The sequence below is a fragment of the Oncorhynchus clarkii genome, chromosome 7 (genome assembly GCF_045791955.1).
Source record: "Oncorhynchus clarkii lewisi isolate Uvic-CL-2024 chromosome 7, UVic_Ocla_1.0, whole genome shotgun sequence".
Classification (NCBI taxonomy): Eukaryota; Metazoa; Chordata; class Actinopteri; order Salmoniformes; family Salmonidae; genus Oncorhynchus; species Oncorhynchus clarkii.
In genome coordinates this window covers 78,742,036-78,760,386 of record NC_092153.1, presented here as the reverse complement: position 1 = coordinate 78,760,386, position 18,351 = coordinate 78,742,036, and the positions used below count along the sequence as shown (strand labels likewise).

The 18,351-nt window shown below is 41.6% G+C and overlaps 2 protein-coding genes across 2 annotated transcripts in view; one reads left to right on the top strand and one right to left on the bottom strand.

Moving 5' to 3' along the window:
* The window catches only part of LOC139413894 (sodium- and chloride-dependent taurine transporter-like), a 40,596-nt gene extending 24,987 nt beyond the window's left edge, over positions 1-15,609 (bottom strand). The window contains exon 1 of the mRNA XM_071161737.1: positions 15,382-15,609. The gene's annotated coding sequence lies outside the window, so the exon portion shown is untranslated. The remainder of the gene's footprint in view (positions 1-15,381) is intronic.
* Positions 138-1,547, top strand: LOC139412687 (golgin subfamily A member 6-like protein 22). Its single transcript, XM_071159348.1, has 2 exons — positions 138-684; positions 748-1,547. The coding sequence occupies exons 1-2, from the start codon at positions 138-140 to the stop codon at positions 1,545-1,547; spliced, it is 1,347 nt and encodes a 448-aa protein (XP_071015449.1).
* Positions 15,610-18,351: the final 2,742 nt, after the last annotated feature.

The following is an 18,351-nucleotide window of genomic DNA, read 5'->3' as shown; positions in this document are numbered from 1 at the left end:
AGACTGATAATGGGAGGGACTAACTCGACTTGTCCAATAATAAACTCTTATTTTCTATGGTGTGAGCGAATGAATACGACCCAGTTTGGGCTGCTCAGTGATCGGTCATTTGAGGAACTAGCTGAAGTGAATATCTCATGTATTTGCTGTTGAGAGCAGGACACAGACTGACTGAAATACAGTTTCTTTCAAAAAGTGTGGGTGTGAATGAGGCAGTGGAAGGTGTGGATGAGGCAGAGGAAGGTGTGGATGAGGCAGTGGAAGGTGTGGATGAGGCAGAAAAAGGTGTGGATGAGGCAGGAAAAGGTGTGAATGAGGCAGAGGAAGGTGTGGATGAGGCAGACAAAGGTGTGGATGAGGCAGAGGAAGGTGTGGATGAGGCAGATGAAGGTGTGGATGAGGCAGTGGAAGGTGTGGATGAGGCAGTGGAAGGTGTGGATGAGGCAGTGGAAGGTGTGGATGAGGCAGAGGAAGGTGTGGGTGAGGCAGAGGAAGGTGTGGATGAGGCAGAGGAAGGTGTGGATGAGGCAGTGGAAGGTGTGGATGAGGCAGAGGAAGGTGTGGATGAGGCAGAGGAAGGTGTGGATGAGGCAGAAAAAGGTGTGGATGAGACAGGAAAAGGTGTGGATGAGGCAAAGGAAGGTGTGGATGAGGCAGAGGAAGGTGTGGATGAGGCAGAGGAAGGTGTGGGTGTTTATGAGGAAGAGCAAGGTGTGTATGAGGCAGATTAAGGTGTGGATGAGGCAGTGGAAGGTGTGGATGAGGCAGTGGAAGGTGTGGATGAGGCAGTGGAAGGTGTGGGTGAGGCAGAGGAGGGTGTGGATGAGGCAGAGGAAGGTGTGGGTGTTTATGAGGCAGAGGAAGGTGTGTATGAGGCAGAGGAAGGTGTGTATGAGGCAGAGGAAGGTGTGGATGAGGCAGTGGAAGGTGTGGATGAGGCAGTGGAAGGTGTGGATGAGGCAGAAAAAGGTGTGGATGAGGCAGAGGAAGGTGTGGATGAGGCAGTGGAAGGTGTGGATGAGGCAGAGGAGGGTGTGGATGAGGCAGAGGAAGGTGTGGGTGTTTATGAGGCAGAGGAAGGTGTGTATGAGGCAGAGGAAGGTGTGTATGAGGCAGATGAAGGTGTGGATGAGGCAGTGGAAGGTGTGGATGAGGCAGTGGAAGGTGTGGATGAGGCAGAGGAAGGTGTGAATGACGCAGAAAAAGGTGTGGATGAGGCAGAGGAAGGTGTGGATGAGGCAGAGGAAGGTGTGGATGAGGCAGAAAAAGGTGTGGATGAGGCAGTGGAAGGTGTGGATGAGGCAGAGGAAGGTGTGGATGAGGCAGAGGAAGGTGTGGATGAGGCAGAGGAAGGTGTGGGTGTTTATGAGGCAGAGGAACGTGTGGATGAGGCAGAGGAAGGTGTGGATGAGGCAGAGGAAGGTGTGGGTGTGTATGAGGCAGAGGAAGGTGTGAATGAGGCAGATGAAGGTGTGAATGAGGCAGAGGAAGGTGTGTATAAGGCAGAGGAAGGTGTGTGTGTGAGGCAGAGGAAGGTGTGTGTGTGAGGCAGAGGAAGGTGTGGATGAGGCAGAGGAAAGTGTGGATGAGGCAGAGGAAGGTGTGGATGAGGCAGAGGAAGGTGTGGATGAGGCAGGTGTGGTTGTGTGTAAATATAAATCTCATCAATAAGTCAATTATCAATTATTGATTAACCCATTATTTATGTGTGTGTGTGTCTGTGATAAAATAATTTGGTGGATGCTTATATTTGTCCTAAATCAATTGACTTCCTGCATTTCCCAACTCCCCCTGAGACACCCTGGGAGAGTGGGATCACGGCCAGGGTCAGCCATTATCAACGGTGACCCTGTGTGTGTGTGTGTGTGTGTGGGGGGGGGGGGGGGGGGGGGGGGTTTGGTGTAAATTTAACCTGTAAAACCCCATGGCTATAATTCACATACACATTTCATACAGTCATCTCAACACAAATGTCTGGAGGGGCATATAATTGATGGCTTGGATATCCTGTTCTCATTTTCCAACCCTGGTATAGAGTGACTGAACTTACAGCTGATGCATCAATCAATTATCCCATGTCTATAACACTTTACTAACGTTTTTGTAATTCACAAAATAAATATGAGGGGAAATGCTTGGTTTAATAAAGCATTGAATTATGTATAATATCATATAGGTCTACATAATATCATATAGGTCTACATAATATCATATAGGTCTACATAATATCATATAGGTCTACATAATCATGATATTTAGCACATCAGAATAGAACTGTATCGCCTCTTGCTTCTTGCTAGGCAGTCATTGTAAATAACAATTTGTTATTAATATGATCTGCCCGGTAAAATATAAATCTTTCAAAATTCATCAAATTGCTCTGTCACTATGTACAACTGGTTAGGCCGGCCAAGTCAAAAAACAAACTTTACACACATCACAAATACTACTACTGTGGACATTACGAGCCGAGGGTTATGAGGGCTGGAGGACTCACCGAGATGAGAAGCCAAAGTGTAACACTCGATCCACAGTGGTGTACACTTGATACCCTGATACCCTCAGCCCTGAACCATGCTCTCTAAAGCACTTTCCATTTGTCAATGTCTCACTCTACTCTCCCTGTGTCCTCTGTGTACTTCCTAATAGGACTAGTGTATGTTGAAATGTAAACAGATATTGAATCTCTCCGTCCAAAAGGAAACATACACAGTATTTACACTGTACACACTGTACAGTAGTCTACACAGTATTTAAACTGTACAGTAGGCTACACAGTATTTAAACTGTACAGTAGTCTACACAGTATTTAAACTGTACAGTAGTCTACACAGTATTTAAACTGTACAGTAGTCTACACAGTATTTAAACTGTACAGTAGGCTACACAGTATTTAAACTGTACAGTAGGCTACACAGTATTTCAACTGTACAGTAGTCTACACAGTATTTAAACTGTACAGTAGTCTACACAGTATTTAAACTGTACAGTAGGCTACACAGTATTTAAACTGTAAAGTAGTCTACACAGTATTTAAACTGTACAGTAGGCTACACAGTATTTAAACTGTACAGTAGGCTACACAGTATTTAAACTGTACAGTAGGCTACACAGTATTTCAACTGTACAGTAGGCTACACAGTATTTAAACTGTACAGTAGGCTACACAGTATTTAAACTGTAAAGTAGTCTACACAGTATTTAAACTGTACAGTAGGCTACACAGTATTTAAACTGTACAGTAGTCTACACAGTATTTAAACTGTACAGTAGGCTACACAGTATTTAAACTGTACAGTAGGCTACACAGTATTTAAACTGTACAGTAGTCTACACAGTATTTAAACTGTACAGTAGGCTACACAGTATTTCAACTGTACAGTAGGCTACACAGTATTTAAACTGTACAGTAGGCTACACAGTATTTCAACTGTACAGTAGGCTACACAGTATTTCAACTGTACAGTAGGCTACACAGTATTTAAACTGTAAAGTAGTCTACACAGTATTTAAACTGTACAGTAGGCTACACAGTATTTAAACTGTACAGTAGGCTACACAGTATTTAAACTGTACAGTAGGCTACACAGTATTTAAACTGTACAGTAGGCTACACAGTATTTAAACTGTACAGTAGGCTACACAGTATTTAAACTGTACAGTAGGCTACACAGTATTTAAACTGTACAGTAGGCTACACAGTATTTAAACTGTACAGTAGGCTACACAGTATTTAAACTGTACAGTAGGCTACACAGTATTTAAACTGTACAGTAGGCTACACAGTATTTAAACTGTACAGTAGGCTACACAGTATTTAAACTGTAAAGTAGTCTACACAGTATTTAAACTGTACAGTAGTCTACACAGTATTTAAACTGTACAGTAGTCTACACAGTATTTCAACTGTAAAGTAGTCTACACAGTATTTAAACTGTACAGTAGTCTACACAGTATTTAAACTGTACAGTAGGCTACACAGTATTTAAACTGTAAAGTAGTCTACACAGTATTTAAACTGTACAGTAGGCTACACAGTATTTAAACTGTAAAGTAGTCTACACAGTATTTAAACTGTACAGTAGTCTACACAGTATGTCAACTGTAAAGTAGTCTACACAGTATTTAAATTGTACAGTAGTCTACACAGTATTTAAACTGTACAGTAGTCTACACAGTATTTAAACTGTACAGTAGTCTACACAGTATTTAAACTGTAAAGTAGTCTACACAGTATTTAAACTGTACAGTAGTCTACACAGTATTTCAACTGTACAGTAGTCTACACAGTATTTCAACTGTAAAGTAGTCTACACAGTATTTAAATTGTACAGTAGTCTACACAGTATTTAAACTGTTTAGTAGGCTACACAGTATTTAAACTGTACAGCAGTCTACACAGTATTTAAACTGTACAGTAGTCTACACAGTATGTCAACTGTAAAGTAGTCTACACAGTATTTAAACTGTAAAGTAGTCTACACAGTATTTAAACTGTACAGTAGGCTACACAGTATTTAAACTGTACAGTAGTCTACACAGTATTTAAACTGTACAGTAGTCTACACAGTATTTAAACTGTACAGTAGTCTACACAGTATTTAAACTGTACAGTAGTCTACACAGTATTTAAACTGTACAGTAGTCTACACAGTATTTCAACTGTACAGTAGGCTACACAGTATTTCAACTGTACAGTAGTCTACACAGTATTTAAACTGTAAAGTAGTCTACACAGTATTTAAACTGTACAGTAGTCTACACAGTATTTCAACTGTACAGTAGTCTACACAGTATTTCAACTGTAAAGTAGTCTACACAGTATTTAAATTGTACAGTAGTCTACACAGTATTTAAACTGTACAGTAGGCTACACAGTATTTAAACTGTACAGTAGTCTACACAGTATTTAAACTGTACAGTAGTCTACACAGTATGTCAACTGTAAAGTAGTCTACACAGTATTTAAACTGTAAAGTAGTCTACACAGTATTTAAACTGTACAGTAGTCTACACAGTATTTAAACTGTACAGTAGTCTACACAGTATTTAAACTGTACAGTAGTCTACACAGTATTTAAACTGTACAGTAGTCTACACAGTATTTAAACTGTACAGTAGTCTACACAGTATTTCAACTGTACAGTAGGCTACACAGTATTTCAACTGTACAGTAGTCTACACAGTATTTAAACTGTACAGTAGCTCAGTTTCCACCTCATTTTGTGGGCAGTGTGCACATAGCCTGTCTTCTCTTGAGGGCCAGGTCTGACTATGGCGGTCTCTCTCAATAGCAAGGCAATGCACACTGAGTCTGTACATAGTCAAAGCTTTCCTTAATTTTAGGTCAGTCACAGTGGTCAGGTATTCTGCCACTGTGTACTTTCTGTTTAGGGCCAAATAGCATTCTAGGTTGCTTTGTTTTTGGTTAATTCTTTCCAATGTGTCAAGTGATTATCTTTTTGTTTTATCATGATTTGGTTGGGTCTAATTGTGTTGCTGTCCTGGGGCTCTGTGGGGTGTGTTTGTGTTTGTGAACAGAGCCCCAGGACCAGCTTGTTTAGGGGACTCTTCTCCAGATTCATCTCTCAGTAGGTGATGGCTTTGTTATGGATGGTTTGGGAATCGCTTCCTTTTAGGTGGTTGTAGAATTTAACAGCTCTTTTCTGGATTTTGATAATTAGTGGGTATCGGCCTAATTCTGCTCTGCATGCATTATTCTGTGTTTTACGTTGTACACAGAGGATGTTTTTGCAGAATTCTGCATGAAGAGTTTCAATTAGGTTTTTCTCCCATTTTGTGAATGCTTGGTTGGCGAGCAGACCCCAGACATCAACCACTCTCTCTCCCTCTCCGTCGCTCTCTCTGTCTGTCTCTTTCTTTCTCCACCTTCTCTCCGCACTCTAAATAGCCTTTGAGCCTTTATATCTGTCGATAAAGCTGTTTGTCGATAAAGCTTTACAAGGATATTTTTAAAAAACGGAGTAAGTACCTACACTTAATAACCTTCAAACAGCCACATAACAGGTAACGAGGCAGACCACATAACAGGTAGAGAGGCAGACCACATAACAGGTAGAGAGGCAGACCACATAACAGGTAACGAGGCAGACCACATAACAGGTAGCGAGGCAGACCACATAACAGGTAGAGAGACAGACCACATAACAGGTAGAGAGGCAGACCACATAACAGGTAGAGAGGCAGACCACATAACAGGTAGCAAGGCAGACCACATAACAGGTAGAGAGACAGACCACATAACAGGTAGCCAGGCAGACCACATAACAGGTAACGAGGCAGACCACATAACAGGTAGCCAGGCAGACCAAATCAAGACATTCCTAACACTAACAAAGACATTTGAACTAAATCAATAATGGCAAAGAAAATAATCAAATATTTATTCTACTTTAATTCTCAAATATTTAGAACTGCATCGTGTATAAAGTTACACATGTACTAAAATATACTGTTTAACAACTGTTATGAATGTATGTAGGGGGAAAAAACTACCAAAACCAGTCATTTATTGGGTAAAACACCAACGTTTCAGCATCACTGTGCCTTCTTCCGTGTGACGTCATGAATGCTTGAACCAGGTTATGTGCTTTTTATTAGTGTTTCACCTGTCACCATGAATCTGGCCAGCTTCTTTATTTTGTATTAGTATATCACCTGTCACCATGAATCTGGCCAGCTTCTTTATTTTGTATTAGTATATCACCTGTCACCATGAATCTGGCCAGCTTCTTTATTTTGTATTAGTATATCACCTGTCACCATGAATCTGGCCAGCTTCTTTATTTTGTATTAGTATATCACCTGTCACCATGAATCTGGCCAGCTTCTTTATTTTGTATTAGTATATCACCTGTCACCATGAATCTGGCCAGCTTCTTTATTTTGTATTAGTATATCACCTGTCACCATGAATCTGGCCAGCTTCTTTATTTTGTATTAGTATATCACCTGTCACCATGAATCTGGCCAGCTTCTTTATTTTGTATTAGTATATCACCTGTCACCATGAATCTGGCCAGCTTCTTTATTTTGTATTAGTATATCACCTGTCACCATGAATCTGGCCAGCTTCTTTATTTTGTATTAGTATATCACCTGTCACCATGAATCTGGCCAGCTTCTTTATTTTGTATTAGTATATCACCTGTCACCATGAATCTGGCCAGCTTCTTTATTTTGTATTAGTATATCACCTGTCACCATGAATCTGGCCAGCTTCTTTATTTTGTATTAGTATATCACCTGTCACCATGAATCTGGCCAGCTTCTTTATTTTGTATTAGTATATCACCTGTCACCATGAATCTGGCCAGCTTCTTTATTTTGTATTAGTATATCACCTGTCACCATGAATCATGAATCTGGCCAGCTTCTTTATTTTGTATTAGTATATCACCTGTCACCATGAATCTGGCCAGCTTCTTTATTTTGTATTAGTATATCACCTGTCACCATGAATCTGGCCAGCTTCTTTATTTTGTATTAGTATATCACCTGTCACCATGAATCTGGCCAGCTTCTTTATTTTGTATTAGTATATCACCTGTCACCATGAATCTGGCCAGCTTCTTTATTTTGTATTAGTATATCACCTGTCACCATGAATCTGGCCAGCTTCTTTATTTTGTATTAGTATATCACCTGTCACCATGAATCTGGCCAGCTTCTTTATTTTGTATTAGTATATCACCTGTCACCATGAATCTGGCCAGCTTCTTTATTTTGTATTAGTATATCACCTGTCACCATGAATCTGGCCAGCTTCTTTATTTTGTATTAGTATATCACCTGTCACCATGAATCTGGCCAGCTTCTTTATTTTGTATTAGTATATCACCTGTCACCATGAATCTGGCCAGCTTCTTTATTTTGTATTAGTATATCACCTGTCACCATGAATCTGGCCAGCTTCTTTATTTTGTATTAGTATATCACCTGTCACCATGAATCTGGCCAGCTTCTTTATTTTGTATTAGTATATCACCTGTCACCATGAATCTGGCCAGCTTCTTTATTTTGTATTAGTATATCACCTGTCACCATGAATCTGGCCAGCTTCTTTATTTTGTATTAGTATATCACCTGTCACCATGAATCTGGCCAGCTTCTTTATTTTGTATTAGTATATCACCTGTCACCATGAATCTGGCCAGCTTCTTTATTTTGTATTAGTATATCACCTGTCACCATGAATCTGGCCAGCTTCTTTATTTTGTATTAGTATATCACCTGTCACCATGAATCTGGCCAGCTTCTTTATTTTGTATTAGTATATCACCTGTCACCATGAATCTGGCCAGCTTCTTTATTTTGTATTAGTATATCACCTGTCACCATGAATCTGGCCAGCTTCTTTATTTTGTATTAGTATATCACCTGTCACCATGAATCTGGCCAGCTTCTTTATTTTGTATTAGTATATCACCTGTCACCATGAATCTGGCCAGCTTCTTTATTTTGTATTAGTATATCACCTGTCAACATGAATCTGGCCAGCTTCTTTATTTTGTATTAGTATATCACCTGTCAACATGAATCTGGCCAGCTTCTTTAACTGCTCTGACTGCTCACTCAGACTAAACAGAGCAGACACCAAGGGACCACCCATATGTGTCCCTATTCCCTGGAATAGTGTTCCTATTGGAATGCAGCCTAAAACAATTAAATGCAATGTGCAGATTGGACAGCGCTTCCGAGCCGAAGATGACACAGCCGACTGTGAGGCTGTTACTGTGAGGCTGTTACTGTGAGGCTGTTACTGTGAGGCTGTGACTGTGAGGCTGTTACTGTGAGGCTGTTACTGTGAGGCTGTGACTGTGAGGCTGTGGCTGTGAGGCTGTTACTGTGAGGCTGTTACTGTGAGGCTGTTACTGTGAGGCTGTGACTGTGAGGCTGTGGCTGTGAGGCTGTTACTGTGAGGCTGTGACTGTGAGGCTGTTACTGTGAGGCTGTTACTGTGAGGCTGTGACTGTGAGGCTGTGGCTGTGAGGCTGTTACTGTGAGGCTGTTACTGTGAGGCTGTTACTGTAAGGCTGTTACTGTGAGGCTGTGGCTGTGAGACTGTTACTGTGAGGCTGTGACTGTGAGGCTGTGGCTGGGATGCTGTAAATTTCCACTCACTACCCAGAAAGGAGAGGGCTGTGTGGGCTGTGTCTGCATGCGTTTGCGTGTGTGTGTATGTGTATGTGGGTGCACGTGTGCGTATGTGTGTGTATGTGTGTGTGTGTGTGTATGTGTATGTGTGTATGTGTATGTGTATGTGTGTATGTGTATGTGTGTGTGTGTATGTGTGTGCACGTGTGTGTATGTGTATGTGTGTGTGTATGTGTGTATGTGTGTGTATGTGTATGTGTATGTGTATGTGTATGTGTATGTGTGTGTGTGTGTGTGTGTGTGTGTGTGTGTGTGTATGTATGTGTGTGCACGTGTGCGTGCGTGTGTGTATGTGCACCTTCCTGGAATCATCCACTTTACATGTACCAAGAACACTGGTAAGTCAAGGCAAATACTGATGGACTCAACAAGAACCTTACCGGGCCTGAGCAAGCGATCGACACCTCTGTGCATCATCATTGGTACAGCAAGGTACTTGGGGTCTAATTCAGCACGACAACGCCTTTCCCTTAAAAGTCAACTTAAATAACTGTAAACTTCCATTTCCTGAAATAGTACACTAATAGAATCTCAGTTCAAAAACCGAAAGAGAGGCTGTGATTGGCTTCCTATTTGCAGGTTTGTATCTGAATTCGGTAAAATCCCAAATCATCATACCCGATGGCTTGGTAAATAGAGAATTGTCTCATTAAATGGCACCGGTACTGTGTATTATCCCAGCACAATAGGCACTTTCTCCACTGTGTCCAATGTATTCTCTATCTCTATAGCCCACAGCACCACACACAGACCAGCCTGGTCTCATCGACTAGACGTACCACAGCACCACACACAGACCAGCCTGGTCTCATCGACTAGACGTACCAAAGCCCACAGCACCACACACAGACCAGCCTGGTCTCATCGACTAGACGTACCACAGCACCACACACAGACCAGCCTGGTCTCATCGACTAGACGTACCAAAGCCCACAACACCACACACAGACCAGCCTGGTCTCATCGACTAGACGTACCACAGCACCACACACAGACCAGCCTGGTCTCATCGACTAGACGTACCACAGCACCACACACAGACCAGCCTGGTCTCATCGACTAGACGTACCAAAGCCCACAGCACCACACACAGACCAGCCTGGTCTCATCGACTAGACGTAACATAGCCCACAACACCAAACACAGACCAGCCTGGTCTCATCGACTAGACGTACCACAGCACCACACACAGACCAGCCTGGTCTCATCGACTAGACGTACCACAGCACCACACACAGACCAGCCTGGTCTCATCGACTAGACGTACCACAGCACCACACACAGACCAGCCTGGTCTCATCGACTAGACGTAACATAGCCCACAGCACCACACACAGACCAGCCTGGTCTCATCGACTAGACGTACCAAAGCACCACACACAGACCAGCCTGGTCTCATCGACTAGACGTACCACAGCACCACACACAGACCAGCCTGGTCTCATCGACTAGACGTAACAGAGCCCACAGCACCACACACAGACCAGCCTTGCCTCATCGACTAGATGTAACATAGCTCACAGCGACACACACAGACACAATAGTCACACATGTTTGCATAAGCAGTTCCCTTCTTGTACAGCTGATTCAGAGGTAGGAAATAGAAAGGAATGCTCACACTCAAACACAACTGTCGAATGTATGTGTGTGTGTGTGTGTGTGTGTGTGTGTGTGTGTGTGTGTGTGTGTGTGTGTGTGTGTGTGTGTGTGTGTGTGATTTCTAATATCAAAATCCTTGTTTACACCTTGCCCTAACATGTGAGTTTCCATCTGTTTACGCTTGATTGATATCCAGACACAATACGTGTCTGACTATCGGAGGAGGTAGTCAGAAACATCACATTCAGATCACAATGTGTCTTTTATTCGTCTACAAATGTCTAAAAATGTGGGCTTAATCAGAATCTGACAAAGATCAGGACAAAGGACGCATGTTAGCACCAGATATGAACACTGCTAAAAACACAGTTGAGTCAGAGCACTTTCTCCCTCTCTCTTTGATCTCTGCCTCATTCTCTCTGACTCTCTCTCTCTCTCTGACGGTCTCTCTCTCGCTGACAGTCTCTCTCTCTCGCTCTCTGACTCTCTCTCTGACTCTCTCTCATGCTCTCTCTCTCTCTCTCTGACGCCCTCTCTCTCTCTCTCTGCTCTAGTTATTATTGTCTTGGGTTGGGGGGATGGGACCTACATTGCATGCTCTCCTCTCTAACTGTAAACCACAGAGGACTTTGTCATGCTATTGAAATGCATCATGCAACATTCTGTGGTCCGGGGCCAGGGCCTTGCAGCAGACCTGGGTTCAAGTAGTATTTGAAATATGTCAGCGTTGGCTTTAGCCTGCCTGGTGACCAGAGAGGCAGAGTTTGGCAGTTGTGTCACTACTGTATTGATTGTATTGTGCCAGCCAGGCTCAATCAAGCGCTAGGTACAGTATCAGAAATTATTTCAAATACTATTTGAACCCAGGCCTTCTGAGGCAACTGAAACTTCAGGTCTGGAGTCAGAAAAAGCAAGACATATTTATGTTGATTTATTTTCCCTTTTGTACTTGAACTATTTTCACATCGTTGTAACACTGTACATAGTAGCCATAATATGAAATTTGAAATGTCTCTATTCCTTCAAAAACTTTTGTGGGCGTAATGTTTATTGTTAATGTTTTATTATGTATTATCTATTCCCCATGCCAATAAAGCCCTTTGAATTGAATTTAATTGAGAGCAGGGACAGAGAGAAAGAGAGAGAGTAAGTCTCAGGGACCTTACATAATGCCCCTACTTTAAGACCATGGGCATTTCCACCGGGCCCTCACATTGAGTTTTCCATTCCTCCCCTGAGTCCATGTTAACCTGCTATGATCTCTATTAGAGTTTTCAAATCTCTGTGATTAATTCAAGGAGAAGAAAGGAAGGAAGGATGGATGCTTTCAAAGTATTTCAACAAGGCCCCTGGCTCTCATGCTCAGCTGAGCTCCTCAATTAGACAGAGAGAGGAGGGGGGAGAAATATAGGGAGGAAGAGAGAGAGGGTGGAGAGGAGGGAAAGAGTGAGCGAGCGAGAGAGAGAGAGATAGATATTTACACAAAGTAACTATGAGGTGAAATAATGATTTACAGAGCTTCAAGGCACCCTGGGCATACGGCGTTATCTTAGTCGGGTGGATGAACGTTAGTAGTGGAACTTTAGTTTCACCAATCTATGTGTGCTTAAAGAGGAGGAGGGGAAAAGGAAGGATTTCAGAAGTATTCATGCAGAGCTCAGCTTAATCTTGATCATCATTGCAGTAGCCTAGAAATTGTTCAACCTCATTAGCCTGTATTGATAATGTCAACCATTTTGGAAATACCCACAACCACCTCAAAACCCAATAACAAAGTAAGCAAAGACTTATTGAATCATTAAAACCAATTCTAGATATTCAAAGACCACATGCATCATGAGAAAAGGTTATTTCTGCCAGGAAAGTGGACACAAGGTAAACTATAGCGAAGATATATTTGCTTTTGCACATGTGATAGGGTAAGATTATTACCCAAGTCAAAGCAAAGGAAACAAACTGGCAACAATGTTTCGCTCCTAGTTTTATTACAATCATACGGTCTTATCTATCCATTTCAAACACCCTTTATATTGCACGCTGCTACATTCCTTCCTCAAGGGCACACTTTCAACCTCCAAGCGCCGACATAATCAACATAATTAATTGTCTTTGTTCTACAACTGTTCCAATTATAGCCACAGAAAGTAGAAGTAGCCTTCACTGACACCGCTATATTCAATCATGTTTTACCAAAGTTAAAGAGAGACGCAAACGTAGCTTCTGTAGCCTAGTGATTACCTGTAGCCTAGTGATTACATGTAGCCTAGTGATTACCTGTAGCCTTGTGATTACTTGTAGCCTAGTGATTACCTGTAGCCTAGTGATTACATGTAGCCTAGTGATTACCTGTAGCCTAGTGATTACATGTAGCCTAGTGATTACATGTAGCCTAGTGATTACCTGTAGCCTTGTGATTACTTGTAGCCTAGTGATTACCTGTAGCCTAGTGATTAAATGTAGCCTAGTGATTAAATGTAGCCTAGTGATTACCTGTAGCCTAGTGATTACTTGTAGCCTAGTGATTATATGTAGCCTAGTGATTAAATGTAGCCTAGTGATTACATGTAGCCTAGTGATTATATGTGCCTAGTGATTAAATGCAGCCTAGTGATTACCTGTAGCCTAGTGATTAAATGTAGCCTAGTGATTAAATGTAGCCTAGTGATTAAATGTAGCCTAGTGATTACCTGTAGCCTAGTGATTAAATGTAGCCTAGTGATTAAATGTAGCCTAGTGATTACCTGTAGCCTAGTGATTATATGTAGCCTAGTGAATACCTGTAGCCTAGTGATTACCTGTAGCCTAGTGATTACCTGTAGCCTAGTGATTATATGTAGCCTAGTGATTACCTGTAGCCTAGTGATTATATGTAGCCTAGTGAATACCTGTAGCCTAGTGATTATATGTAGCCTAGTGAATACCTGTAGCCTAGTGATTACCTGTAGCCTAGTGATTACCTGTAGCCTAGTGATTATATGTAGCCTAGTGATTACCTGTAGCCTAGTGATTATATGTAGCCTAGTGAATACCTGTAGCCTAGTGAATACCTGTAGCCTAGTGATTACCTGTAGCCTAGTGATTACCTGTAGCCTAGTGATTACCTGTAGCCTATGCATTAGGCTATAAACTGGGTCCTGGAAATTTGCCAATTTTTCTCTCATTCCCAGCTACACAAGCTATGTGACACGGGCGGCATTTAACGGAATATCTTTTTTTTTAATCATAAACTGCAATGTAACACATCTCTGGTAGACTAAACACAGATTTAAGACTCATGGAGGTGTGTCTTCAGTTACGTTTCTAAGCATACTGAGAACGCCAGAAATTAATGTAGGAAATGAAATAGAAAGTTGCCCCGTTTCTCGTGGTAAAGGGATTGTAACGGCAAAGCCAGAAAACGAAGCTGTTTAACCTATAAACCCAAGTGACTGTCTGAGGTAGACTCTGAATCATCATCAGACATACAATAGCAGGCGTTGTTACACCGTTATACCGTTACACCATGCCAACCCATAACCCATCTATGGCATAATCGTTTGATCATACAATCGACCCTCACTATCGATTGAAGGAGAATGTATTATGCCAGCCATTTGCAGGCTGGCTACACGACCGCAGACACTGTTCTTTATGTTCACCCACACACAACCTCAATTATTTATGTCCCCTGCCAGCCTTGAAGATCAACTCGTCTTTCGGAGATGCTATTCATCAGAACGGATCGAAATGTAGGCAAGGCTATATGACAGAATCTGGTCTTCTTTAGCCTATGACAAAGAGAACAATAAATTGCGCACATAGAATAAACTACACGAGGATAATGAAGGGTTGAATGTCTATGAAACTATTGTAAAATGAGCGACAATCGCCACAACGTGTCGCCTATTCAAAATATGTTCAGCTTCGTCTAGCTTACTATATGGCTGAGGAAACAATAGGCAGCATTTGTAGCCGACCCTCGAGGAGGATGTGAGAGAGTTGATGTATGAAATGTAACATGAGCGAGCCAACCGTGCACCGTACACTCAGTAGCTGCTTCCCTCCCTGCTCTCTGTTCCGTTAGTCAGACATTAACCGCCCAGTGGTGGCAGAAAATGAAATGATTCTGTGCCCCACAAAAAAACACACATTACCAGTGGAATAACCTTAAATTGAATTCATGTGTAAATGTAAACCTATGAAGTTCTGCACTGTAGCCTAGGGTTGTCACAAAATAATATAGATATCATTTGCGTATAATTTGATTGAGTTTTGGAGGAAAATATAGGCTTCATCCCTTCTCTCATGCGAGGATATTTGCATGAGGTCTAAATAACAAGACTCAACCTTTAAGCGGAAATGTGTTCTGAACGTTCTGTTTTCAAAAACGTAAAGAGAAAAAAAATGATATCAACCTACATTAATGATTCATGCTCAAATGCTACTTTTTCAGCATTAAACGCCATAAATGAGATTGAACAACATATTGTGACACAGAAATTACAAAATTCACTATCGGAAATAAAATACTATAATTAATCTAATAGTATATGAACTCTAATCATTTGCATATAGCCTAGCTCATATAGCTGTAACCTAGGTGATGATGATGATTCCTTTGCCTACCTGTATTGGATTGAATTGATTTTATTCCTTTAGAATTGATCAGTCCCTTCAGTGTAGTACGGTGGACGGCGTGTTGAATAGTGAGACTTACGGCGGTAAATGTTATTTATAAGGTTTTCTTTCTGACCTTTGTCTCTTAAAATGGGTGACCATGTGTGGAAAAACACCGGCCAACCTCCCAGTGCAACAGGAGAGCGTCTTCTTAAAGAGGCAGGTTTCACTAGAATCAGCTCGGCGCTTGTTCCGCGCAGCAGCATCACGTTGGCCTGTACGCACGCGCGCACAGAGAGAGCCCAAGAGGTCGGAGGGAACCGAAAGCACACAGAAACAACACAGCCTACCATGGCCATGCGTGCCTGAAAACAAATAGAATTACCACTCAAGTATAGTTCAATTCATTAACTTAAAAAAAAAATGCATTTATACTTGTTTTGCAGTTTTGCAAATGCATTTTGTAAACAAACACTTTCCATTCTAAGATAATTCTGCACTGTCAGCTATGATTCACACATTGACATGTAGCATAATATGTTGACATAAGCATAGCTGTTTACAGTAAAGCCTACTTGCAATTACCAACCTCAACATCTAATGTGTTTTGGAAAAGACACCAGCCTATACATTCAACATGCAAAGTGTGCTATGAGTACGTTCCGTATAAGGACAGGCCATCCTAAGTAGTCAGTTTGAGGAAACAACCTAGATATATATATTTATATATATTTTAAAGTGGCTTGAATGCCAATTGTTATAAACCTAACCTGATTTATAACACGATTTTATAGGCTACACAACATGGCAGGTTTATGCTCTCCTCTGCCAATTCCTAACAAGCATCTTGAACAAAACTCAGACATTTTATTATTGGGACTCTGCAGGATGCTCTACTGTCTCAAGTAATGAGTTATAAGGCCCTAGGGAGCTGCTGTATTTCCATAACCAGCTACTACACATATATTGTCACGGTGTAAACATAGAAACAAGGAGTGTGTTTCAGCCAACATTTCAACAGAAGAAGAGAAGTGAAAGAACCGTCCCTCTGGGTAAAATAGCGTCTGCTAAATGGACTAACTGTGACTATAGAGTAGGAGTAGGTCTTTGTGTAACAGAGTTTAACAGGGTGTGACATTGTCTTGGCCTACACTCAAATCTCTTTGTAGATAAAAACAAACAAAAAAACAAAAAAATAAGATGACATTTTCGTAGTTCTTTTGAGGCCGCAGAATTAACTGTATGTTGTTGAGATAACAGTATCAGAGTGGTATAAACAGTGTGTACTGTACTGGAACTAGTCATATGAGGCATCAGAATGTGTGAGTTGAGGAGGGGACTAATACAGGATGTTCTTTTAAGGTCATTGTGAATGATCTGTATGCTGTTAGATAAGGCCAGACCTTTATATGGTCCAGAACTATATCTTCAGCAGGTCTATATTTTTATTTCATTTAACCTTTTATTTAAGTAGGCTATATGAGGCATCAAATGTGTGTGTGAGGTGAGGGGAAGGGATGGAACGGCAGTGGATATTTTACGGTCTCCTGACGAATTCTGTTATTTTGTGTGTATTTTTTTTATTTTTTACGCCTTATCTTAACTTTATTTTGTACATAATGTCTCCCCCCTCATTTTCTATGACCAAAAAACGCTTATGGACATCAGAACAGTGATAAATAACCTCGATTTCGATGGCAATTTCTACTTCAACAAGTAGGCAGTTCTGGACGTTCTGCCTACTCCAGACCAGGCCCTAATGCCCGGGACTCGAAAGGGGAAGCGACGGCGCAAGAGAGGCAGATTAGCCGGCATCTTGACGAGACTACATTGGCAAGCAAATAAACCACCTCTACCCTATGTTCTATTGGCAAGCATACAGTCACTAGAGAACAAACTGGACAAGTGTCACGTTCTGACCTTAGTTCCTTTATTATGTCTTTGTGTTAGTTTGGTCAGGGCGTGAGTTGGGGTGGGTAGTCTATGATCTTTTTTCTATGTTGTATTTCTGTGTTTGGCCTGGTTTGGTTCTCAATCAGAAGCAGCTGTCGATCGTTGTCTCTGATTGAGAACCATACTTAGGTAGCCTGTTTCCCCACTCTTGTTTGTGGGTGGTTATTTTCTGTTTCAGTGTTTTCACCATACGGGACTGTTTCGGTTTTTCCGTTATTCGCTTGTTCGTTTGTTTTCTGTGAAATAAATATGACGAACACTTACCACGCTGCATATTGGTCCGATATTTCCTACTCCTCCTCCTTCACTCATGCTGCCAAACATACCCTTGTAAAACTGACCATCCTACCAATCCTCGACTTTGGCGATGTCATTTACAAAATAGCCTCCAATACCCTACTCAACAAATTGGATGCAGTCTATCACAGTGCAATCCGTTTTGTCACCAAAGCCCCATATACTACCCACCATTGCGACCTGTACGCTCTCGTTGGCTGGCCCTCGCTTCATACTCGTCGCCAAACCCACTGGCTCCATGTCATCTACAAGACCCTGCTAGGTAAAGTCCCCCCTTATCTCAGCTCGCTGGTCACCATAGCATCTCCCACCTGTAGCACACGCTCCAGCAGGTATATCTCTCTAGTCACCCCCAAAACCAATTCTTTCTTTGGCCGCCTCTCTTTCCAGTTCTCTGCTGCCAATGACTGGAACGAACTACAAAAATCTCTGAAACTGGAAACACTTATCTCCCTCACTAGCTTTAAGCACCAACTGTCAGAGCAGCTCACAGATTACTGCACCTGTACATAGCCCACCTATAATTTAGCCCTATCAACTACCTCTTTCCCAACTGTATTTAATTTATTTATTTATTTTGCTCCTTTGCACCCCATTATTTTTATTTCTACTTTGCACATTCTTCCATTGCAAAACTACCATTCCAGTGTTTTACTTGCTATATTGTATTTACCTTGCCACCAAGGCCTTTTTTGCCTTTACCTCCCTTCTCACCTCATTTGCTCACAT

Bases quoted from the DNA above. Each gene is read 5' to 3' on its own strand.
- LOC139412687 (XM_071159348.1), top strand. From the start codon at position 138: ATGTATTTGCTGTTGAGAGCAGGACACAGACTGACTGAAATACAGTTT. The intron at 685-747 runs GTGTGGGTGTTT...TGGATGAGGCAG, and splicing joins TGTGGATGAGGCAGAGGAAG to TGGAAGGTGTGGATGAGGCA.